At 37.4% G+C, this 26,815-nt stretch overlaps 2 protein-coding genes across 4 annotated transcripts in view; one reads left to right on the top strand and one right to left on the bottom strand.

Moving 5' to 3' along the window:
• Nucleotides 1–24,901, bottom strand: part of DDX6 (DEAD-box helicase 6) — a 38,778-nt gene extending 13,877 nt beyond the window's left edge. The window contains exons 1-9 of one of the 3 annotated variants that reach the window (XM_001370589.4): nt 24,764–24,901; nt 20,721–21,190; nt 16,505–16,568; nt 15,831–15,935; nt 4,425–4,554; nt 3,161–3,307; nt 2,504–2,598; nt 1,748–1,870; nt 346–474 (exon numbers count right to left, since the gene is read on the bottom strand). In XM_001370589.4, coding sequence (XP_001370626.1) covers nt 346–474; nt 1,748–1,870; nt 2,504–2,598; nt 3,161–3,307; nt 4,425–4,554; nt 15,831–15,935; nt 16,505–16,568; nt 20,721–20,920 — 993 coding nt within the window. In that variant the 5' untranslated portion in view covers nt 20,921–21,190; nt 24,764–24,901. Of the gene's footprint in view, nt 1–345; nt 475–1,747; nt 1,871–2,503; nt 2,599–3,160; nt 3,308–4,424; nt 4,555–15,830; nt 15,936–16,504; nt 16,569–20,720; nt 21,191–23,957; nt 24,109–24,258; nt 24,397–24,763 lie in introns of those variants that run through there. The other 2 variants (XM_016433808.2, XM_016433809.2) reach the window with 2 other exon arrangements.
• CXCR5 (C-X-C motif chemokine receptor 5) overlaps nt 24,380–26,815 on the top strand; it is a 145,999-nt gene continuing 143,563 nt past the window's right edge. The window contains exon 1 of the mRNA XM_007494679.3: nt 24,380–24,939. Coding sequence (XP_007494741.2) covers nt 24,380–24,939 — 560 coding nt within the window. The remainder of the gene's footprint in view (nt 24,940–26,815) is intronic.

The following is a 26,815-nucleotide window of genomic DNA, read 5'->3' as shown; positions in this document are numbered from 1 at the left end:
ATTTAAATCAAAGAAAAACTTCACATTTCCTTTCAGAATTTCATCTTAATATCAGATTAACTCTCATAACTGCCACAAATGAAACTACTAGGTCTGAGATGAAATAAGAAGCCCATTTTGTTTTAGAATCAAGTTAAGAACGGCTTAGACTCATTAAACAACATTGTATCATATCAAGTTCAGATTAGTAACTGAGACTGTACCTTTACAACAGAATCTAGAAAAGCTAGGAACTTGATACAGTGAAAATGTGTGAAAATGGCTGCTTGTTGATACAAGTCATCTACATTTTGTTGTTGGAATTTACTGAAGTATGATGTTTAACAGTTGAAGCTTATTTCTTACCCTTGAGAAAAGTGTGTTGAGGCAGTGTACTTTCTGGCGCTCAGTTACATAGGCGTAGTACTGGGTTACTCCCTTCAGAGTTAGTTCCTCCATCAGGTTAATCTCATAGGGTTTTTGCAAATGGGAATTCTGAGAAGAAAATAGAGGAAGACTTCCACAGTGAAATGAATAAAAGCAGAGCATAATCAATGGACACAAAACCATACTATTTCCTACTAGATTAAAAAAAAAACTCATTGGGGATACATGTTCTTCATAATAAAGACACATGATAAATCCCTTAGTCTTTTAATGATTATCTTTGTGATAAAGATTCTGGTGGCATCCCTGATGAGGGGCAATTGGGTAGGGCAGGGGAGAGAGTTCTAAGCCTGGAATTAGAAGACATGAGTTCAAATCTAGCCTCAGACACTTGCTAGCTGTGTGGCCCTGAGCATGCCATTTATCCTTGTTTTCTTCAGCTTCCTCCTCTGTAATATGAGTCAGAGAAGGAAAAGGCAAACCACTCTAATATCTTTGCCAAGAAAACCCAAAATGGAATCATGAAGAGTCAGACACAACTGAAATGACTGAATAATAACAAATTATAACTGAAGGATGCTAAAAGGGAATGAACATTTTAAAGATGTAAACACAAAATCAACTATTCTTAATCTTGTTTTCAGGTAACTTACATATGAGAATCATTGTGCAAATCAACATGTCTTGTGTTACTTATTGTACAATCAAATCTAACACTTAAAGCTGTATCTATAAGATGCCAAAGGTAACAACTTTTTTTAATTTAAAATTTTTTTTCCATGATTACATGATTCTTTTTGTCTCCCTCTCTCTTTCCTCCCCGGAGCTGACAAGCAATTTCACTGGGTTATACACATATTATCACTCAAATCCTATTTCCATATTATTCATTTTTGTAATAATCTTTTAAAAACCAAAACTCCAAATCATATACCCATATAAACAAGTGATAAATCATGTTTTCATCTGGATTTCTATTCCCAAAGTTCTCTCTAGATGTGGATAGCATTCTTTCTCATAAGTCTCTCAGAGTTGTCCTGGATCATTGCATTGCTCTTAGTAGTAGTCAATTACATTTGATTGTCCCACAATGTTTCAATTACTGTGTATAATGTTCTCTTTGTTCTCCTTATTTCACTCTGAATCAGTTCACGTAGGTCTTTCCAGAAACTTAAAAATTTTTGTCAAATTTTTTGTCATCTTTTTAGCAGCATAATGTTGAACCAAGCAACCTTATTTGCTGAATATACTAAATTAGCCAAATAGACAAGTCTTAAAAGTGGATAAAAAATGTCTCATGGGTAGTGAGAAAAAAATTTCTTCATAGGCAAATAGATATGTCAATACAGCAGTGCTTCCAAATAAATCAATTTATACTCACCATGAACTTCTGAACACTAAGAGGGAAAGTGGCTGAATATAGTAAAATCTGCCTGTTTTTAGGTAGCGTGAGAATAATGTCCTCCATTATCTGCACAAAATCCTGGGACAGCAACTTATCTGCCTGTAATATAAATGAACAAAAAATTAAAAACAAAACCCCAAATAATTTCCAGTTTGTGTCAATATGAGGCAACTCGTCCTTTTTACAGTTCTCCTAGTTCTAGACTACAAGCTCTTTATGTTATTAATCCTAATATTCCAATGGTATAAAATACAATAGGATAAATTCTTCAACTTCAATGTCACCCTTTTGAGAAAGATAATTGTGCTTGTTGAGTTTCTTCATAAATATTTCATTGGAAGAGGTGGTAAAAGTAATCAATTGTTTGGTGTTAGTGTAGTAACCACTTTATTAATGAAGAGGTTACTTTCTAAAACAAAGATTCCTCTTCAACCTTATTGATTGGTAGGAAAATAACAACACTAAACTACTGGTATTTTTGTTGGAAAATAAACAGCTGAACTTTTATCAACCACTGCTTTCTAAGAGTAAATAAATTTTACAAGGAAATCAGGTTGGTCTAAACAGGTGAGTAGTGTGACAGCTCTGAGAAATAGGCATTAACTATTGTTCAATGCATTAGCAGTTAAATGGATCAAATAATAATATTTTTATAAGCTTTAAAGAACTACATAAATGACAGCTACTATTATTATTCCTGGAATAGTATTTTTCCCAAATAAGAGAAATTACCTCATCCAATACTATCATCTGGACATGATCAACCTTCGCTACTCCTTTCTTGATGAGATCCAGAATTCTTCCAGGGGTAGCAATCACCACATGTACTGCATGAGATTTTAAAAATACATATCACTTATGTGAACTTACATATTGGACAAGTCTATTAAAGAAGAGGATACCTTCTAGGAGTGGATTCTTCTCAATTTACTGAAGCAGTTTCTCCATCCCTAACTTTCTCAAAGAATATACTTCTATTTCTCTTCAGAGGGAGGATGAATGAAGATGGAGGATGCCTTCAGATAATTCTCTGTATGGTCACAGAGGTTACATATAGCTATAGGCCATGCAATGTTTTTCCTAATCTAAAATGACCAAGTTACTGGAACTCTGCTGTTAACCAGGCCTTGGACTATCCTCAAAATGCTAACACCTGAGTAAGCATTCTTGCTAATTTCTGAGATTTCCCCCCAATCTTCTCTAAGCCCATGGAATTTGTTCATCAAGGTACCTATTATCACAGTGATGTAAGACCATGTCACATATAAAGCATGATCAATATCTTTAGCTTACCCCACAAACTCTCCTTTTTAAAGAGAGAAAGCAAAAGAATACCTGAGAGATTTTCACAGACACTGAAAAAATCACCACCTTATTCTAATTTCCTACCTGTGTCATCAAGCCTCATTATGTCATCACGTAAGTTGGTTCCTCCTGTGGTTGCCATCACTTTGGCCCCTCCCATGTGTTTGCTGACCTGGATGCAGATTTGACTGACCTGTAGGGCTAATTCTCTAGTAGGAACAATCACCATTGCTGACCAGGAAAGAGAAAGAATAGATAAAAAAGAACACATTAGCTTTTATGGTAAATTACTTCCTCAAAAGGGTTGAAGGAGCCATGAGAAAACTTTCTTGACAGCTTCGATTCTTAGGCCTCACAAAAATCTGAACTAAATCTTTCTATGTTCAATAAATTTTTACAAAGTTCCATGTGGACATAACTCAGGAATATTTTCATTTCCTTCTCGACTGAGGTGACATCATCATAACCACACAACATAGAATACTTTATAGTTCAAGTGCTTTATTATCTTATTTGCTCTTCATATCAATTCCTTAAGGCAGGCAGGGGCAAGTATTATTATCCTGAATTTACAGATACTGAAATTGAGATTAAATGACTTACTTAAGGTAATAAAACTAAGGAGTAAGCTAAAGCAGAACTAGAACTTAAAGTCTTCTGAGTATTAGTCCAATTTTTTTTTTCAATTATATCACCTGGTCTCTTAATGATATCTAACCTTGGCTCAAGGACTTGAGACTGTAAGGCTCTAAACTATACCATGGGGAAATAGAGAGAACAGAGATAAGGAAGGAAAAAATTTTAATTATTTTAATAATTGTAGATTATTTGCTAATTGTAGATTAAGAATATTTAGGAAAGGTTTTTTTTTAAATTTTCTCTTAACTTCTCTTTATTTAGCTTTCTATATGGTGGAGTAGGATCTGAAGAGTTAAATCTCTTTCTCCTCTGCTCTAGAATAAGGGTTCACGTGACTATTAAAGGTACTATAATTATTACCATTTTCAAAATATTTAAATAACCAAATTCTTGCATTTTACAAACACTAAGCATAACCTTATTGTGAATAAATGTCTATTTGCAAACATATAATTCTATGAAAGTGAATTAGAATGACAAATTTAAGGTTAATTTTTTAAAATGCTATATTATCTCAGCCTATCAAGATAACTTTGTTTTATTTGCCAGGGTGTCTTACCCTGAAAAAGATGTTCATTTAAAAAAACTTAGCCAAACAATACAAATTACAATTGCTTTTCAGTTTACCTAAACAGTTTGATAAAACCCCCCATGATTTTTAAAGAAAGCCTCTCTGATGTTACCATATGAAAATCCCTCTCCAACTGACCTTGTATATTGTCCTTCTTCAGGTCTAGCCGTTCAAGTAAGGGAATGAGGTAGGCACCACTCTTGCCAGTTCCATTTTTAGCCCTAGCTAAGATATCCCTACCAGATAAAGCAATGGGAATGCTCTCCTCCTAAAAAATGGACAAAACAATGCAAAATTATGTTAAAGCAGCATTAGAGCATATTTCACACTAGTCTACTGAAGATTTATGATTCTTTTTTGTCATAAATGTAAGTTCACTTTCAAGTGTCTGACATTGCACATTCAGATTTATCAGGACCCATTTAAATTATCATCACTGACTAATAATATTTCCTGATTGCCAAACAATTATATGACACTGTAGTAGTTTAAAATCCAGTGCAAGAGATAGAAACTTAGTGTGTACATATTACAGGTACTGTATTATGTGCTGACGATACAAAATTATAAAACTTTAGGTTTCTATATTTATGGAACTTATAATCTAGTTGAAGAAACAGGTTCTCTCTATATATATTTAAAATTTTATTATTTTTTCCCATATTGTTCATTTTTGTGAATAATCTTATAAAAACAAAATCTCTAAACATAAAGCCAAATAAACAATTGAAAAATCATATGCTTCCATCTGCATTCTGACTCCAACACTTCTTTCTCTGGAGGTGGATAGCATTCTTTGACCTAAGTCCTTCAGAAGTGTCCTGGATCTTTGTACTGCAGGTTCTCCATATTAAAAGATAAAATAAATACAAGGTAACATGTGCTAAATACCAAATGAATGCTAAAGTTAATAACTAATATAACAGAAGTTGAGGAAGGAGAGCATTGCCTATTAACAGGCCCAGAAGAGATGGGAAGTAAAATATATAGGGAAGGGTATTATAGAGGAAAAGTGTAAGAGTGGGAAATGTACTCAGATTTTGCATCCGTGGTCTTCAATACTTCAATAATATATACTTTCTTTTGTGTGTACACCCTTTACAACTACCTCCACTCCATGGCAAAAGGTTTCATAAGGTACAAATTTATCACCAGATTCTGGCAAATGATCTAATGAATAAATCTAACCAAACTGAATTAGGCTAGTCATGGGTGACAGATCAATTTATCACCAGGTCATATTCAAAAGTTTTCCAAATTATATTTCACTAACAGTCTTTAAGAGAGTATCTGGGGGCAGGTTCAGTTCATTGGATAGTATCAAGCTTACAAGTGTGAGGTCCTGGATTCAAATTTGGACTTAGATATCTCCTACCTGTGTGACCCACAACAAGTCACTTAATCTCAACTGCCTAGCTCCTACTGCTCTTCTGCCTCAGAACCAATATTTCATATAGATTCTAAGACAGAAGGTATAGGTTTAAAAACAACTGCCTCCCCACTGCCCAAAAAGAGAGAATATCTAAGTCCCTTCAGTACCAAGATAAGAAAATGAAATAGAACCTTAGTGAAGGCCAAGTTTGCTTTCTTTTGTATCATATACTAATATACAGGATGGCAGGTTGGACATAGCCATCTGAGACTGCAATACATTTTGGGTAATATGTAAATTCTCTCTCTGTGCATGGTTGTACACACATATCCCTACAGCCAATAGCTAATCAAATCCAACTTAAGGAATATGCTCAGCTAGAGCATATTAAACTTTCCACCATTTCTATAATAGATCTGAGGCTGCTACAATCTGATTAACACAGACACACTACTAACATTAATTCTCAATTCTACTATTCACAAGAACTTTTCAGAAGAACATAGGTGATTGGAATAATTCCCTTGGAAAAAGCAACAGTCATAATAGATTATGTAGAATTAGATCCACATATTAAACAATTAAAGGAAATTAAGGTGCAAAGGAAAATGAGAGGATATTCATACAACTTAGAAAGCTGGACAGACTATACCAACAGCAGTTCTATCTCCTGTTGGGAAATTCTCATGGGATGGGTGCCCTGGTATTAAACTAAGTCACCATCATGAGAGTTATTAGCCCAAAGCCTGACAAAATAACCAATATTAAAAAAATCTTGAAAAGCATTAGACAAAGGTCCAACCCAGTGAAACTTAAAAAATTCTCAAAATTCTCTCATCCCTCCCCACCAAGGCATGAGGTGCTAAAATGACTATTTAGGTAAGCATTTCAAATTTGGCCATAAAAGTTTTTCACAATGCAAAGCTAAAAAAAGGAAAAAGCCTATGAAGCAATCAGACCTACACCAATAAAGTTCCTTTGTGTAGAAGTTGAGGCATTATCTGACACCTTAGTTGACTGTCAATTAAAGTAGACTTATAATATTTAATTTGTAACACAATAGAGACCAAGCAGTTCAACTCTCTTATTTGGCAGTGGGGGAAACTCAAGATCCAAAGAGATTCAACAACTTGAAAAATAAGCAGCAGAGATAGAATTAGAGCCTGGGCCTTTTGATTCTACTTGGCTCCAAAAGGCAAGAGTGGAAGCCGCAGGAAGCTGATTTAGAGGGAACAGTCTTCTCCTCATTGTAGGTCTTCAAGTAAAGCCTAGACAACCACTCAATGAAGGATGCTGTGGAGGGCGTTACTATACAGATTGTAAGATCTGTTTCCAATTCTCAGATTCCCAGACCAGTGTTTGGGAGCACAAGAATTATATTCTGCCTCCCTACATTCAGTCTCAGACAATCTGCTTCTTTACTTCCTATTCAAAATTTCTATTTAGCTATCCCATACAGTTGCTCCACAGTTGCTCCAGCGCACCTCTCTAAAATGGTCACATTATTTAGATGGAGAACAGTAACTTTCATATTTTACAGAGTAAAATTAATTAGTTCGGGAGTAAGTTAAATGGCTCACTAGCCAGAGTTGCAGGCTTGGAGTCAGGAGAACCTGGGTTCAAATCTAGTCTCAGATACTTTCTAGCTATGTGACCTGGAAGTCACTTAATCCCAATTGCCTAGCCCTTGCTGCTATTCTGAATCAGAATTAATACTAAGTCAGAAGGAAAAGGGCTTATAACAATAAAGTTTAAAAAAATTAATTGGTTCAGTTCATTAGAGAATGGAATGAATAAAGCTCCAGGCTCTAGTATGGTAATTGTGTGGGTGTTTAAGCTTTGTATGGAGAATAGCTCTTTTATGTTCAAATATATGTGAATCTAAACTGACATTTTAGGTATTTATGCCTTGGTTAGAACAAAAAAAAAAATAAAAGGGGAATGAGGCATGGAACCTCAAGTTTAGGTTTGGGGATAGGGAAGTAGGGTGCAAGTTCTTAAAACTTAGAAGTTTAATTATTAAATTATTATTTAAAAAAGAATGATCAATAAAGTAGTTGTCCACATATTGTTTCCCTGTCTCTCTATTTCCTCCAAATTATTTATTTAAAATATGTAATGGGAATTTCTTTATGTAAAGCTGTAGATAGTTTCACGGTCTACAGATCATAGAAATCTCTATTCAACCACAGGCAATAGTAGTAGAACTTTTCAATGGGGAAAAAAAAAAGATTTAATTCTGCCTCCAGGGGGCACTACTATTTTTGCATGAAAATACAGAATTGGTGCTTTTTTTCTAGGTTGTGGGTGTCTGGTTGAGAATTTTTAATCTTAATTTTGGTGAATATATTCCTGCCTTCCTATATTGGGCCTCAAAGGTCTAGGAATATAATATACACTGAATGTGCTTTTAATTTATTATGCAAGAATGAGAAATAAGAATCTTAACCAGCACACTCTTAATTACTAAAAACTCATGAAAAAGAAAGTAGAAATTTGTATTTGTAAGAGCTGAATGAATGTATGTCTTCCTTTACTTGTCTATGAGCAAACCAAAGTATTAAAAAAACATTGTGATCGGGGGAAGCTAGGTATCTCAGTGGATAAAGAGCCAGGCCTAGTGATGGAAGGTCTTACAGACAAATCTAGCATCAGATACTTCTCAGTTGCATGACCCCAGAAATTCACTTAATCCCTACTCACCCATACTGCTTTTCTGCCTTGGAACCAATACCAGTATTGATTCTAAGACAGAGAACGTAAGGGCTTTATAAAAAAGTGATTTAGATTTGTAAAGGATGCCTAAGAACTTTTAATTATATATATATATTTCATATTTTATCAAAATTTCTATTCCTGGCAAAAAATCAAAATTTTCTGTGTTCTTTCTAGCAACCTCTAGAAAATAACCTCAAACATTTGTCTTAATAGTGATGATGGATCTGTACTATATCCATTTATGAAGCATAGCACGTTACATAATTCAGTTCATTGTTTAAATATGCCAAGAGCTCTTCCAATAAGTGGGGAAGAAGACATGTCAGGTTAAAGTTGATTTTCATACTCAATACATATGGCAACAGAAAAGGTCTCCAGATTATGAATTGGAGCCCTTAGCTTTAAAAGGGTCTTTCTCTACTAAGCCAACTCAAAAAAATCTGAGTTTTGTTGTTTTTGTTTTTTTGCTCTTCCCTAAAATATAAAGCCACAATTATCTTTTTGACAGTGACAAAATACAAACAAAACCCCACTCTCTCTATTAGGTTGTCTGTCTTGAGATCTGTCTATTCCAAGTCCTAGTTTTGTTTTGGGTAATTAGTGGGGAGAAATGGGGTAGAATAGGTGTGAGTCAACATGTATTTGTGGTCTACTAAGCCCGATGTTTTCAGTGGGTTCTTGCATGTTATTCTGTCAAAACATCCATAATGCAGGGCAAGATGGAATAGCATGCTTAGGCAGAAATAGATTCATTAGAAGACAAAATCCCAAGAAGGAAGAGATAGGATTTAAAGTTTTTTTTCTTGATGCCAGCTTATGGTTCTACTCTTAAATGTCATGAACATAAGACTATCTTCCCCTTTGCATAATGCTAGAAAACTAAAGAACTCAAATTTATTGATTCTCAGCAAGTTACCCAATTTCCTTAGTTTCCTCACCCTTAACATGAGGCAGAAGACTATGTAAGAGTGCATCTCAATATTCTCTATAGTTTAGATCATGAAATTTATCTGCCTCAATGTGTGCTATTTATTAGTTATGTGACTAATTGTATCAACTCATTTAATCTTCCTGAGCCTCAGTTTCCCCATCTGTAAAAAGGGATTATACAAAGTTTACAGTAACTTTATTATTATAATAATGCCAAATAATTTCTATGGTTCTATTAAATCAAAACTTTTCCTACAATGGCCCCTTGAAAGAGATAATATAAGTATTATTATTATTACTATTTTATATATAAGGCAACCATAGGAATGGGGGTTGGATGTCAGTGTCTTACTGAAGGGAGATGTCTAACACCTGCTACAAAACAGGAAATGGAGGACTGGTGTAGGTAAAAAGGTTCCCAGAGACCAACTCTTAGTGATCTCTAACCCTTTCCTTTCAAGGTCAAAAATTAATTTTCCTTCCTTAGAACTGCTTAGTCCTTTATTTGTACTTCTACAGGCTTAACAATAATTTGCTAAACACTATGGGCAGAACACTTCTCTTAAGTACTTTCTTTGCACACTGTACTTGCACAACCACAATAGTAAATGGTAATGGCCAGGCAGTCAGGGACTAAGTCTTTCTTATCATTACCTTTCCCTTTGTATCTATCTAGCACAGAGAAAGTTAACAAACTAGAGGAAACTAGAAAGTCAGACCCAGAGACGGGAGGCCCTTGGTTCAAATTTGGTCTCAGATACTTCTTAGCTATATAACCCTGGGCAAGTCACTTAACTCCCATTCCTTAGCACTTACTCCTCAACCGCTTTGGAATTGATAATATTCAGTACTGATTCTTAGGCGGAAGATAAGGTTAAAAAAAAAAAGTTACCAAACCATTATGTGTAACCCAAGGGATGACAAGAACAGAAAGCAGGATTATTCAAGTCCTTAGAGGGAAAGGTTCTAGTAACTAGAAGGGCCAAGAAAAAGTTTCCTTCACAAGGTGATATTGAAGAAGTCTTGAAAAAAGCAAAGGATTCCAAGAAATTGAAATGAGTACACATTCCAAAGATGATAGCAACAAGGCCAGTATGGCAGGACCACAGAGTACATGGAGGACAGTAATATGAAAAAAGATGTGAAGAACTTTTAAAAGTCAGAGGACTTCATATTGAATCCTAAAGGATCAATCCTGCATTTCAGAAAAATTATTTTGGTAAGTGTGTAGAGGAAGATTTAAAATAGGCAAAGAATTGAAGCTGAGAGATCAAGTAGGAGGCTAGTTCAGGTGAAAGGTAATAAGGGCCAGAATTAAGAAAAAATGTAGAAAAATAAATGATGAGATTTGGCAACTGAGTAGATATGTGGGATGAATGAGAATTAGGAATCAAAGATGATACTGAGGTTATAAACCTTGGTGATTGGAAGGATGGTGATGCCCCAGCAATTAGGAAGTTCAGAAGAGGGGTGGATTTGGGAAGAGTTCAGTTTTGGACATGTTGAGTTTCACATGCCTGAAGTAAATTCGGTTCAAAATGTCCAACAGATAGTTAACAGATAGGCACTGTGGCAAGCACTGCGAAACACAAAAAAAAGCAAGATAGTCCTTGTCCTCAAGGAGCTTACAATTGTGAATTTTAGATTTACTCCATCCTGCTTAGTCTTTAGAATTTTAGCAACCAGGAATGTATACCATAAGTTTTACTCCTAACACAATCTAAGGTGAGGGACAACATGTGGTCAAAAATATACAAGGCAAGATATCTACAGGATAAATATGAAATCATTAATAGTGGGAAGGCACTGAAATTAAGGAGTTAGGGAAAGCTTCCTGTATAAGATGAGATTTTAACTGATAGTCAAGGGAAGCCAAAGAGCCCAGGAGTCTGAACAGAGGAAGGAGAAGAGTGTATTATAGATATGGGGGACATCTAGGCATAGGGGACAAAGAAAATGCCCAGAACCAAGAATGTGTTGTTTGGAGAAACAGCCAAGAAGCCGGCATCACTGGATTGAAGAGTATATATTAGAGAGTAAGGTATAAGACTGGAAAGATAGGAGGGGGGTAAGTTATGAAACATTTTCAATGTCAAACATTTTGTGTTTGCTCCTGAAGCAACAGGAAGCCACTGCAAGTTGAGTGTGTATGACATGATCAGACTTCCATTAATTCCCAATAACAGCCTCTATTCTATTCTAGCCAGGTCATCTCTTTACTATTTTTAAAAATCCCACACTCACTCCTTTGTTCCTGCTATTCACTCTATTGAAAATGCTCTGCCAATCTCCTGAACTACCTATCTTTCAAGGTCCAGCTCAATCCTCACCACCAATCCTCCCCCAGAAGTCTTTCCTATCAACTTGAACCTCCAAGGACTTCTCTCCTTTTTAAATTTCTATTTCCTGTCTCAATTATATGTTACCTTCTAAAATTTTCTAATTGTATCATATGTATGTTACTTCCACATTACTATAGGTAACTGAGAGAACAAAGAGAAATTGGCTGCTGAAGGAGGAATGATGAAAACTTTGGGAAGAAGTGAGTACACCAGCACTCAATATATAACAGAGGAAAGCAAGCAAAGGCTGGATGATTGTATCCTAGACCCTGGAAAGTCCTATTTCAAAGGAGTCAGAGAAAGCAAAGTTAGGAACCATTGGACTAATATTTTAAAAAGGAAGTCAGCCTAGAAGTGAAAATTCTTAAAAATAAAATTTTGAAGAATCAAAGAAAAACCATCTTGATAAGCACAGGAAATAAGAATACAAACAAAAGGTAGTTCTTGCCCTCAAGGAACTTATATTCTAATATAAGGGAGCTAAAAGAGGGGGTTTGTTCCCTCTCCTCCAAGCAAATCCCTAGGTGGGAAAGCAGGTAGGTAGGTAGAGCACCAGACTGTCAGGAAGGCTCATTTTCCCGAGGTCAAATTTGGCCTCAGACACTTAGTAGCTGTGTGATCCTAGGCAAGTCACATAACCCTTTTTAACCCCAGTTTCCTCATCTGTAAAGTGAGCAGAAAGATCTTTGCCAAGAAAACCTCAAAAAGGATCACACACCTGAAAATGACAGAACAACAACAAAGTCCTTTCTATTTTTAAATCCTATGATGCTAAAAAAAAAAAAAAAATATATATATATATATATATACATATATATATAATTTTTTTTAATGGGATAGTTAAGTGGTATAGTGGAGAGTGTTGTGCCTGAAGTTGAGAAGACTTATTTTCCTGAATTCAAATCAGATCTCAGACACTTAACTAGCTGTTTCCTAGACAAGTTACTCAACCCTATTTGCCTCAGTTTCCTCATCTATAAAATAAGCTAGAGAAGTCAAAAGACAAAGTAGGATGCCAACATAACTGAACAACAAAAAGCATATAATATACAATGAGGTTCCCTTATCCTTGGTTTCTCTTTCTGCAGTTTCAGTTATCTTCAGTCAATCCAAAGTGCTGGAAGTCTGCCTTTCAATAGGAGTCTGCCCCAGTAGCAGTCTCTTCTGTTTCTAACTCACTTTTTAAAAAAAGGTTTTTTAACACAGAAGAAAAACAACTGCTTGACCACATGGGTCGATGGGGATATGATTGGGGATATAGACTCTAAATGATCACCCTAGTGCAAATGTCAATAATATGGAAATAGGTTCTAATCAAGGACACATGTAAAACCCAGTGAAATTTCGTGCCGGTTACAGGAGGCAGTGGGGGGAGGTGAGGGAAAGAACATGATTCTTGTAACCAGGGAAAAACATTCTAAATTGACTAATTAAATAAATTTAAAAAAAAACCCTATTAAAAAAGTGTTTTGTTTTGTTTTTTAATTTGGGGTGTGTGTTTGTGATAAACTAAGGGACAAGATGAGGGGGAGCACATTTATTTGGTGTCAGCTGTATTTGCTTATATCTGCAGTTATAACCATTCTCAGTCTTAGAATGTATACTCTGCAGATATGGGCCCTACTATACCTATGAGACCTAATCAAATCAATACATATAGACCTCAATCTAGAACTATCTGAGACCCATTCTCATCAATATATCTAGATTGACACACTCTCTCATTCTCTCTCTCCATATATATATATATATATATTTATATATATATATGTATGTATGTATGTATATGTATACATATGTATATATATATGATTTTTTTTTACATAAACTAGTAGATATAGATATAAAGATGAGACTAGGCTTCATATAATGCAGACATATGCACACCTCTATTCTAGAGCTAGATATTTAGAAAAGACCAAGAGTGTTTTCCTATCTTACCTAAGCTACTCATGGGCCTGATTCCATATTGATTTCATTTGGCAGAAAAGCTTTGATCTGTTCCAATTTTCTGAACTGGGTTGGTTCACCCCTCTTTAGGCAGTCTGGGCCTTCTATCACTGGGAGCTTACCATATTGAGGTTGGATTTAATGTGCAATCCAGAACTCCCGAACTCAAACAATTCACCAAATTCAGCCTCTCCAGCAAAAGGGACTACTAGAATGTACTATCACACTCAAGTTTAAAAAAGGTAGGTAATAAAAGGTGAATAAAGAAGTGAAACAGTCTCATAAGACTAGTGTCAGGAGTATTTAAACTCAAAATGAGATGTTTGGCTAGGAGAACCAAGAAAAAACAATTTTTTCCCCCCAAAAAGTTATGCTAGGAAAATAAGCCATAAAAAACATATAAGGTACCACCACTTTGGGAAAAGGAAGCTCTGGAGATAGGGAGGGAAAAATTCCTCAACTCTTACTTTTGCTTGTTTTCTTTACCAAGGAAAATAATGCCTGGAAAAGACAAAAAAGTGGATAATAAGCTGAAACCCAAGATAGGAATACAGTTTCAGGCCTAGAAAATTCCAAGGCATGGTGTAAAAAAATTGGCAAATATAATTACTAAACTACTGTTACTAATCTCTGGAATACTGTCCAGAATAGAAAAAGGTGCTACAGTCCTAGAGAAAGGTAAATTATATCTAATTTTCTAAAAAAAAGGAAGGAAATGTAGGCTAAAAACAAAACAAAAAACCACTGAGTTTAATTTAGGTTCTTGGCACTGTTTAGAGCGTTAGCACATTACTAAAGGGATGGTTAGTGCATATAGAAAAGGAAAATGTAAATATAAAGCATAGGTTCCAGAACAGGTCATGTTAGTCTAACCTCTTTTTTAGACAGTATTATTTTGATAGCTCAGAGGAATGTTGTAAACCTAATTCACTTAGATCTAAGCAAGATATTTGACTGATTCTCTTGTGTTATCTCTAATGGACAATATGGAGGGATGTGGGCTAATTCCCAAGAATGAAGTTAAATGGATTCAAAACTGGTTGAATGACTAGATTCAAAGAGTCATCATTGTCAACTTGGAAAGGAATCTCTAATGGAATGGCCCCAAGAAGCTGTTCTTAGCCCTGTGTTATTATTTTCCCAATGACTTGGATAAAGGCATAGATGGCATACTTATCCAATTTGAAGGTGACACAAAGCTAAGAGGGACATGAAAATAGGATGAAAGAAGCAGAGTCTGGAAGGATTTCAACAGGCTAGAATATTGGTCAAAATCTATTAAGATAAAATTCAGTAAGGATAAATGCAAAGTCTTTTATTTGAGTTCAAAAAGTTAAATTCACAGATACAAATATGGGGAGGCATGGCTAAAAAAAATCTGGGGCTTTATGTATGTACTATAAGCTCAAAAGTACTCAACACACTGATTTGGCAGCCAAAAAAGCTAATGGGATATCGGGCTACATTGAGAGACATAGTATCGAGGACTAGAATAGTCCTGCTAAGATTACATTTGGAGTAAAATGTTCAGTTCAAGACAACAACACTAGGAATGACGGAATAGATTGTGTCCAGAGAAAAGCAATTATGCCACATGACAATCAACTGAAAGAACTTGGGTAGTTTACTTGAAGAATAAAAGAATTAGTGGGGCAAGATTATTGTCACTGAGTATTTGAAGTACTGTCACATGGAAGAAGGTTTAGACTTATTCAGCTTATCTCTAGAAGGTGGAAGTAAAAGCAATGGGTGGAATTTATAGATAGATTAAGATTTAAGTTTACTCTAAGGAAAAACTTCCCAACAATCAGGGTCATGCCAAAGAGCAATGGGGTACCTCAGGTGGCAGCAGTTTCCCCTCATTGAAGATCTTTCAGCAGAGGCTGAACAACGAATTGCTGGGATGTTGGAGATAAGATTATTAATTAGGTGTGGGATGGAGTAGGTGACCTCTGGACACCCTTCTACATCTAATTCTGTGACCACATCATATAGTCTCTTATAGTTTCTAAGGCTAGGAATATTACTAGGTAATCAATGCTTGCTCAAACTTGGAAGCATAGGTGATCTAAAGTCATTTGGCTGACTCTAGTATAAAAGGAAACTAACTCCCTCTTCTCTAACTCCTATCATCACAATTTAAAAAACCCTAACAAACAAGTCTAAGAAGTCGTATCTATAAACATATACAAGGTAAAAAAAAAGGCAAGATATTCATGTTTTCAAACATACCTGAATAGGAGACGGTTTTTCCCAGCCCATTTCAAAAATTCCCATCAGTAACTCCCGTTTCAAACAGTAATCTTCAAACTCATTTCCTTTTGTGGAGGTCACATCCTAGCCAAGAATAAGCCACATTATGCAAGCTACCAGAGAATCATAACTACTTTTTAATGTAAATCTAGACTGAGAGCCCTTAGTCCTCCATATTTCAAACATAAATTCAAACAGACTACCTCTGCACCAACTTATCAATCCAACTGTCTTTGAAGTATATAAGCCTTTCCAAAACATATCATCTGATGGCATTGTAATCAGTACCAAAAATATATTACTCACATAGTAATAGTATTAAGTAATAAACAAGCATAGCATTCCCAAAGAAGTTAAATCACACCCAGTGAAATTAAAGCATTCTTGCTATCAAAGTATGTGACTATAGGCTAGTCACTTAATCTTTCTGGGTTTCAATGATTAAATCATTTGTAAAATGAGAGGAGCTAGACTAAAAGATCTCTAACATCTCTTCCAACTATAAATCTATGAGCCTACTGATCGATTTTGATTACAACTCTTTCCTATCCCACTTCAAATCTCAAAAGTTCTCCCCAAAATTATATAGCTGTAATACCTCAATTATTACAGTTTATTTCCATTTTTCTATTTGTGTTTTAAAAGAAACTCACCGAAGTTTTGATTCTCAAATCCTTTGGAGGGAGTTTTAAAGTCTTTTTCCAGTCATCACCAGGTCTAAAAAAGAAAAGTAAAAGAAATTTAAGAATTGAAGTGTCTTTTTAACAATACTAACAAAAAACCCCAACAAAACAAATTTAACAACAGCATATTATAGAACAATAATTTATTTTATGAATAACCTTTGAACAATTACAATAATTGTCCTATGCCATTCCCTAAGATTGGTTGTTAGGAACAGATTTCTACTCAGTTGTTCAGAAATACCAAAGTGCTAAGTAAACTGAAAAAAGTGCTCCCTTAATGAGAAATAATGCAACCCGTCAGTCAGGTGTTGAAAGAGGAAGAAGGCAACCCTTTTAATTCCCTAAAGTTGCTTATAATTATAGAAAAAGAAAAATCAGAGCGGGAAAATACAATGTGAAGAAAAAAATGACAGTTATAGATAGATATAATATAGATATAACCAATTTTCATTTGAGTCCTATTTATAAGGATATTGCTTTGCTTCAATTCACTATAGTTACAACTATTCTTATAATATTCTATTTGTGCTATTCTCTATGGAATAAAGCACCCAAAGCTTAATATTGAATGACCAGAACTACAACTGTTAACATATATCCCAATCTAGGGGGCAGCTGGGTAGCTCAGTGGATTGAGAGCCAGGCCTAGAGACGGGAGGTCCTGGGTTCAAATATGGTCTCAGACACTTTCCAGCTGTGTGACCCTGGGCAAGTCACTTGACCCTCATTGTCTAGCCCGTACTATTCTTCTGCCTTGGAACCAACTGGTTCCAAGACGGAAGGTAAGGGTTTATTTAAAAAAATATATCTATATCTATATATCCCAATCTATATATTTTTTCATGCTAATCTCAAGTGGTCCACAAATGTTCACCTCACCCAGGAACACCAAAGATTTTGAGAAAAGATCCCAAATTTTAAATAGTACAGCAGAACACTAAGACCTTATGATCCAATTCAATAAATCCTTAAACAATCATTATATACATAGCATCATTTAAGGCATTGTGGTTCATCTTCACAAGGAATTTACAATTTAACTGAAAAAAGTGAAACACATAAACCATTCAAATAAGACCACATATGGTCAAGTGTTAAAAGGGTAGCATAGATAGTAAGTGCTGAAAGGATTCAAAAGAGGGCAAATGTGAGCTAGAATCATCTGGGAAGACTTCATATTAGAATAGAATTTGAAGTAATTAAAAGAATTTAGATAGCAGCTACTTATTCTTGAAGGAGCAAAATTATAGAAGCTATAATATTCAAATTTAGTAATTAATTAAAGAATTTTCAGAACACTTGGTCAGTTTAGTAAGAAAGCAGAATGGAAAGAACACTGAACTTGGAATCAGTAGACTTGAATTCTAGGTCTCACTAGCCTAATGTGAATAGGTATTAAATGGCAAGCTCTAAGTAGAAGATATTTCCTCATTTGTAAGGGGTACTATTACTATTTAAAGGTGCTACAATAATGTGAGTTATTGTTAGTTACGTATCTTCAAATCCCCATACACACCTAAAATGTATGGGCCTATGTATATCTACATAAAGATATTTCTCATGCAGTTTTGCAAAGAATCATTGGAAACTTATCAGGCTCTGCTTTTAATAATCTATCCTCCCCCCAGAAGCATACTGGGAGCAAAATAAATTTATATTGCTAATTCTGGGAAATTCACCTAAAATTTGACTAGATTATTCTTTATAAGTGACTGACTTTAGAAGAAACTTTTAACTTTCATAGGTCTGAGGCCCAGTAACATTAACTTTCTCTTTTATTTGCTCATTTATTTATTTATTTATTTGTTTGTTTGTTTGTTTGTTTATTTATTTATTAAAACTCCTACCTTCCATCTTGGAATTGATACTGTGTATTGGTTCCAAGGCAGAAGATCAGTCAGGGCCAGGCAATGAGGGGTTAAGTGACTTGCCCAGCTAGGAAGTGTCTGGGGTCACATTTGAACCTACAACCTCCTGCCTCTAGGCCTGGCTCTCTATCCACTGAGCAACCCGGCTGCCCCCTAATGTTAATTTCTGAAAGATTACCATCCACCTCTGAAAGTGCTTCCAAAGCAACAGAAAAAATAATTTATAAAACATATATCAAGTACAAAACCAAAGTCTTATCTGAAAAAAAGTCAGAGGAATCCAATTCCAACATTAGAAAAAACATATTAGGTTAAAGAATCTTGATCTTTATTGTCATAGTGTTCTCCACTGGACTAAGTTACTATTTCAATACTTTAGCAACATGTGCTTTCACTAGTGTGGGTCTTTCCTACACCCATGTAGACTGCAATCACTCAGTGGTCAGGCTCAGAGTGACAGGCCACCCCATATTTACAGTATACCCTTGGTCTGTACTTGGACAACTGTTAAGCTTGGCAGGATAAGCAATAATTCAAATTCTGTTGCCTTGGCCTTCAAACAAAAATGATAAAAACACCAAAGTACTTTAAATACATTGGCTCATTTGATCCTCATGATAACCCCATAAGGTAGTTACTATAGATACTATTTCCACTTTGCAGAAGAGGAACCTGAGGTTCAGAGAACTGCCATTACTTGTCCATGGTACAAAGCTAACAAATGTCAAGGCAAGGATTTAAACTTGGGCTTTTGACACCAAGTCCAGCATTTAATCCCCACTGTTTCTCCAAAAAAGAAGGGTCACTTAGATGAAGATACATCAGAGTAAAACTTTAAATGAATTGAAATATTATATTCATTAAAATATACTCTTTAAATGATAAACATCACTTAATATGCCTTTATGGAAAATTCTTTTTTAAAAAGTCTCTATAAGGTGAGTCTCTAGAATTGAGATCAGGAGAGCATTTACATATCACTTAAAAGTTGCACAGCCCATTCCTCACAATCCTAGCAGGTAGAGGCCATTATACCCATTTGGCAGATGAGTAAACTAAGGCATATAGTTAATTGATTTGCCTAGGGTCATATAGTTAGTGAGTATCTGAGGCTGCACTGAAACTTTGGTCTTTCTGACTCAAAGTCCAAGGCTTTGTCCACTGCACTTCCTAACTTTCCAACAAAGAGAAGTGGGAATGTTTAAAGTCCATTCCTTTCCTCTAAAAGTTCAAAATTCTAAATTACTCAGTTTATTTTTTTTATCCTTATTTGTATGTGGAAGAAGGGATATTAAAGAGAAGCATGTACATGCTTACAAGATCTGATGTAAAATGAAGCAGAGCAAAGAAAATATACACAATGACTACTATAATGAAAAGTACAATTGTGGCAAAACAATCAAAAACTAATGTTGCAAAATTACGAAGAACAATCTTGGTCCCAAAGAAGAGATATGAGAAAACACTTCCCTCTGTTTTTTTTTTTGCAGAGATGGGGAAAAAAGGGAGAGGGGAGAACAGAGGTGGGGAAAAGGGGAATCCTTCAGTATAGATCATTGCTTATTTTATCAGATAATTAATATTGCTGATTTCTTTTCCTTTTCTTTAATAAAAAAATCTTTCTTATAAGAGATAGCTGAGGGGGAGGAATGATGAGATAGGGAAAAATTTAGGCAATATAAAAATATACCAATACAAATTAATTTTTTTAAAAAGGGGTGTTAAAAGACAAAACCAAAAGTTCCACATACTGAAATTATATAATAAAACTTTATACTTCTATGGATGATGATGTCTACAGGTCACAGATAACTACAAACATTTATGACCACAAAATAAAAAAAAACTTGAAATTATGATTAGTTTTAATGCATAAACTGAAATAAAGATTAATGGGACTAAACAAAAAGTTATACTGTCAAAACCAAGACTAGAACACAGTACTTTTAATATATTTAGTAAAGGAACTCAGTGTCCTATTTCTAACCTTCTATTCCAATTTATTCTAATTATAAAAGTCAGAAGTTGTATGTTTTGGTCGTTTCAAATATAGAGATATAATAAACAATTCTGGCATCTATGACCATGCTTCATTAGTTAATTTACAAATGACAGCAAAAATATACACATTTATTGTGGGGGGGAGAGGAGGGAATTTGTAGATGAATTTATCTTTTTTTTTTTAAACCTCCATTTGTAGCCAGAATTATTTAATTATAAAAAAAGAAAACCCAATATATTCAAAACAAGTCAACATCAAAATAACAATAGAAAAGAGCCTCTATGATATTTAAAGTTTTAATAGTAATACTTACTTAATTGTGGTGGTCATACTCTGTGCTTGCTGTTGAGTGCCATTATTGATTGTGTTGGTATTTTTCAGCTGGTTCATCTGTTGCTGTGTTTGTGTGCCCCCTCCTCCAGGGCCACCACTGGGCTTCACAGGGCCCCTCAACTGCCCATTTTGACTGGATAGACCCATTATAACAGGGTTCTCTGTTCTGGCCGTGCTCATGCTTTGTTATTTGTAAAGGTGTCTCTTTTAGACTTCAAAACTTTTGAAAGTCAGTAGAGAAACTGTAATAACAGTTTATTAGACTCTCCAAAACGAAGAGATAAATATAAGTCTTGCTCAATATATGAGTCCTTTATTGCAATGCAGGCAAGCACCTGTAAGTCTCTGAACGGTAAAGCAGTAGTAACTTGCTCTGATGCACTGAAACAACTTTTTTTTAAAAAAGCCCTCTAACAAAGTTTAGTTATATCTGAATTTAATCACTTCAATCTGAAATGAAGAAAAAAAAATAATCAATATTCAGAATAACAGCGTGCTTTTCCTTTTAAATCAAGTCCTCTTAAGGGACCCTGACATCAAGATTTCTACAGTCTTTACCATTTAACATGAGAGCATAAATTTATATCTAGATCAAACCTTCATCTAGGGCAAAGAAAATAGTTGTGAATACTGCCCCTAATCCAAAGTAACACCCAGGTAAAAATAGGCAGATATCAACCTCACATTTCTTAAGTAAAACTAAATTTACATGGACAGAGTACTGAACCTGAAGTCAGGAAGATAGGAGTTCAAATCTTAATGGTTGTGTAACCCTAGGTAAGTCACTTAACTTCTGTTTGTCTAGGTTTCTTCATCTGTAAAATGGGGATAAAAACACCTACCTCCCAAGGTTGTTGTAAGATAAAGTGAGAATATCTGTAAAGTACTTTGCAAAACCTGAAACACTACATAAGTGCTAGCTATTATTATTGATTATTAGGAAACTAGTAATTGAATCAGTTATTTTATCTAAAAACTTTTAAAATTCCAAAGCATACTCTAACAAGAGTTATATGATGGAAGGTCATCTATCAATATGCCTGGACAATTCGTTTGTTTTGTATTCTATTTCAGACAAGTTAAACTGGATCTTGAAGAGTTAAACAAGCTTCAGGTTTCAATTTGAAATTATGGCAAAAAACATTTTCATGTTCATATGAACGTCATCTCCCACTTAGGATTCCTATTTTATGAAAAGTAATTTCTTTTTCTTATAGGGTTGAGGGGGGTTGTCCTTTCAAGTAGTAAAAGAGGAAACCAAAGGTTAATTTTAAATGTCTGTACCATCTCTAAGAATTCAAAATCAAAGTGAAGACTGTTGCTTAGAAACTGACCAGAAAACTTTTAGCTATCTAAATAATTTAAATTATAAGTTAAAAAAAACCCATAACATTTTAAAAGTACCATATCTACATTATAAAATACCTAAGAAACAAAACTACTCCCCTTTTACAAAAACAACCAAATTGTTGTTCAATGAAATACTCAACAAGTAAACTTTTAAAACGTCAGAAAAATCAAATTATTAATCCAGTTATACTGCATTCCTAAAATTAATGTCAACTATCAAAAAGATTAATTTATACTCTTGCAAAATACAGTGAATGACACTTGGTCAGCCAAGAAAAATACAAAGGCTCACTGCTTTACTCTGCTACTACATTTCTTGCAAACAAAAGGAATGTGTAATAAAAAACAAAGATGATTTAAATGTTCAAGGCAGTTTCTGAAATTTGGAAAGTATAATGAAATTACAAAATGCTCCCTAACTCAAACTCATCTTCTAAAAGGAACTGTTGTGTAGTTTTAATTGAACACTGGTTTCCTCATCAACAAAGTCAGAATTTTGTAAAAATCAATTGAAAAGAAAAATTTAAACCTCATTCTAGCTCTGGTTACCTAAGCAGACTATGGTTAAGAGCTACCCAATTTTGATAACCATTTTTGCAATAAATAGCTTTTGGTCTTGATAGGTTTATACTATGATGATCAACTTTACCACCACCAGTCACACAAGGAGATTGTGAGGATTAATTGTTAGCAAAGTACTTAGAGGATGAAAAAGGCAACCTATATGGCTAAATAGTATTGCTGTTGCTTTTAATAATCTGACACTCACACTTGCACCACATTCTCCCTACAATCAAATTGTGCCACCCATTTGGGACCTTGGAACAACGACCCCACTTTTTTTTTAACAGAGAAAAGAACATATACAGCAGTTTCACAGGAGGAAATAATATTCCTCCCACCCTTTTCCTCAGCAACCCAATTTCTGTCTGAAAGTTGTATGCCTACATTTTCAAAAATAAGATTGAAACGCAGACAAGTAAGGAAGCTCCTCTTGTTGAGTTAATTACAGCGTTTCCTAGATTAGTGCTCGCAAATGACAGTTTCACACCCCAAAACTCCTCACCACCACGAGCTTTTGTTTGCAAGTGCAGCGCAGTTTCCCTAAAGCTCGGGAGGAGAGTTGGGGTGGGGGCTTTAATTCTTAGGGAGGTGGCTCTGGAAGGACGAACAAGAGAAATAAATGGGGGACAAATCAAAGGAAAAAGAGCATGAGTTGGAGGACCCCCCCCCCCCACTCCCTGTCTCAATCTGTGTGCCAGTAATTTCTCGGTTATTTTCCATCCCAAAGCCTCTTCCTTTGGCCTTAAAAACAAAAGAGGTTGGGGCCCTGCAATGGGATCTGCGCAACACTGGCAGAGAGCAGCCGCGGCCCCGCCAGCACAGCCAGCGGGAAACAATGGGGATTCCCCCTCCCCCTCGGGGCCCCAAAGAGTCACCCCCGACCCGAGCAAGCCCCTTCCCCCCTCAACCTACGGGGGGCACTCCAGCACCCCCGACAGTCTACGCACGGAGGAAGTGTTGGGGGGAGGGGGGAATGCCCACAGTGAGCCGCAGTCTGCCCCCCGCCCCCAGTATGTGTGTGGGGGCGCCACGTCCCTCAGCCCTGAGGCCCCCACATCTCCCAGTCCCTAGAAAGCTGTCACCGGCGCGGGGCCGCTGCTCGCCCTCTCTCGGCCTTCAGTCCCAGGACCCTCTCCTCCCTCGCCCCTAGATTCTGCCCCTCACATTGCCCACCGCCTCCTGGGCTACCTCAAGGCCTGAGTCAGGCCTCAAGCCTCCGCCCTAGAGCGCCCCCCCACTCCACGGGCCCAGTCCGCTTCCCGCAGCCCCGGCGCCTCGCCAGCGGCCGAGCTCGGCGCCTCACCCCACTGGCCGCGGATAGGGCCTGTGTCGCGGCGCCGAGGCCGCCGCCGCCGCCGCCCGGGTCCCCGGCTCCTTTATTGTTGACTCGTAGCTCCCAAGATGGCGGCGGCTCCTTCCTCCCCGAAACCCTCCGCCCGCCCGCCCCCCGGCCCTGCCCTCCCCGGCCCGGCTCGGCCCGGCTTAGTCCAACCCCAGGCCCGCTAGGGCCCCCTCAGCCGCGTCCCCTTGGGCCGCGGCGCCGCGCTCCGCCCCAGCGCCCCCGCCAGCCAGCCAGTCCGGCGCCCCGGCTGCGCCCGGCCTACCTCCGCCGCTCCCCGCTCTCATGGCGCCGCCGAAGCCGCCGACCGGGCCGAGCCAACTCCGCCGCCGCGCCCCCTCCCTCGCTAGCTCGCTGCCGCCCTCCCTCTTTCCCTGCCTCCCCGCATGGCGGCGGCCGCGGCTCCTCCTCCCCTCAAGATGGCGAGAGCTCGGGCCGGACCCGGGGCTTGGGCCGCCTCCTGCGCCGCCGCCGCCGCCGCCCCATCTACCGGGGCCCGAGTCCTCGCTGAGGAGAAACCGGGGGGCCGGCGCCCCCACCCCGGCGGAGCCGGGGGCCGTGTCGGCGCCGGCGGCAGCTGCAGAAGTCGGGGCTCTGGGGCCGGGACATGGGACTGCTGGATAGGCACAGCAGGCTCGGGGACCCTTGCTGAGGGGTGTGAGGGGGACGGGGCGCGCCCCCAAAAAGGGGCGCCGAGGCGGGCAGGGCGAGAGCGCGAGGTGGGGGCGCGGGCGAGGGGCGCGGGGCTGAGAATTGGGACGACCACCGACCTGATGCTTCCCGGTGGCGGGGCCGCCTGCTTGTGGAGGGAGGCACCTCCGCTCCTGGGCGGCCGAGCTGCAACCCTCCCAGCTTCCAGCCCGGAGGTGCCCGCTCCCCATCCCCCACCCGCGCACCCCGGGGCGGCTGAGCGGCCTGTGAGGCGAGCGGGCGAGCGGGCGAGCTGGTGAGGCGGGCGCGTCCTGCGGGCAGGAGGGGGAGCCGCGGCTGCGGCGGGACGGGCAAGCGTCCTGCGGGCAGGAGGGGGGGCGCCACTCCTCCCCCCAACTATTAAATGCCTGCCGCCGCCGAAGTAATAACCGTAATAAAAGCTCACTTTTAGATTGGCCTGCCGTAAAAAAAGGAGAATAAACAGAAAAAGTTACCTAGACTCGCTAAGGGCTTTACATAATCGTCTCATTTGACCCTCACAGCCCTCAAGGGAGAGGTATTTCTTATTTCAGAGATGGGGAAACTAAGGTTGGTACTTAAGGTCCTCATTTTATTGGGGAAAGTCAGAGGAAAGGGAAAAAAAAAACTTGTCCCAGTTCCACCCTCGATCAAACCTCATAAATGCCAGAACTGGGATTCGAACTGGTATTTTCCAAGACTCAAAATCTGGCATAAATAATAACCTCTTGACTGAGGTTAATCCACTAGTAGGTAATCTGCCCCAAGTCATTGCTAAAAGCTGAAAGGATGAAGTAAGGGGGGAATCTGCCCCCATCCCTAAAAATAGAGGTATGTTTTTTTAGCAAGAACTCCCCACCCCATAATTTATGGAATGTTCCATAAATTCATAGTTTTACCCTGGAAAGGAATTTAGAGGTTGTCCAATTCTTTACTCAAATATATTTTTTTAATGTACAAAAATTTGTTTTTAGGCTGATCCATAAATTTACAGCTGAAAAGGAATTTAGATGTTGCCCACTTCTTTTATTTATCTTAAATTTTTTCAAAAACCAAACCAAACCCCTTGTAAAAAAAGTATAATCATGAAGAACAAATTTTTATATTTGCTATGTACAATAATGTGTTTCATTCTGTCAGCTCTCTAATTCAGTCAGATTGTAAACTCCTTGAGGGCAGGGACAGTCTTTTGCCTTTTTTTGCATCCCCAATGTCTAGCAGTCTAGCAGTAGTAGGTACTTAATCCCTGTTTATTGACTTTCTTTTTTTAAAATTCTTTCCTTCCCTCTTAGAATCAATACTGTGTATTGGTTCCAAGGCAGAAGAGTGGTAAGGGCCAGGCAATGGGGGTTAAGTGACTTGCCCAGGATCACACAGCTAGGAAGTATCTGAGGTCATATTTGAACCCAGGACCTCCCATCTCTAGGCCTGGCTCTCAAGCTACCTGGCTGCCCCCTGTTTACTGAGTATTAGGGCCACACCCTAAACTAAGGGATTTCTATACCTTTCAGTTTAATTTATCAATCTGTGACCCTCTTGTCTGTATTCATATTACACTATGAAAACTGGAAGAAAAACCTAGTCTCAATTTTCAAAGGTGAAAACTAGGGTCTAGAAAGGCAGGGAACCTAAGAAGCTTTGACCTGGATCTCAGCAGAAGGAAAGGTAGATGAGAAGTTTGAAAAAGATATTGACAATAAATGACCTTCATAGTATTTGTTTTTCTTCTTAAACGCTTCCATTCAGGATTTAATATTTTTTAAATTGCCATCTTTTGTTTTTATCTCATCTTGATTTCCACCCATGATCTTACCCTTCTCCCTTTTAAATAGAGAAATCCATTTTAACAGATTTTTTAAAAGAAAAAAAATTCAGCAAAATTGATCAATAAATGGGAAAAACTGACATTTTTTGCAATTTTCTAAACACATTAGGGTCTCAATTAGTGCATAGGTAAAACAATGTTTTCTCACATTTCTTCTTTGGACCAGACTTTAAAAAACTTTAAGCATTCATTTGCAATTATTTTGTGGTTGTTATTTATATATTTATAGTCATTGTGTATTGTTTTCCTGACTCTGCTCACTTCACTTTTTATCATTTCATGTAAATCTTTCTTTGCTTCTCTGTATTCATCCTGTTCCTCATTTCTT

Source organism: Monodelphis domestica, chromosome 4 (assembly GCF_027887165.1).
Source record: "Monodelphis domestica isolate mMonDom1 chromosome 4, mMonDom1.pri, whole genome shotgun sequence".
Classification (NCBI taxonomy): domain Eukaryota; kingdom Metazoa; phylum Chordata; class Mammalia; order Didelphimorphia; family Didelphidae; genus Monodelphis; species Monodelphis domestica.
The sequence above is the reverse complement of the archived record's forward strand: the minus strand, read 5'-3'. Positions and strand labels throughout refer to the sequence as shown.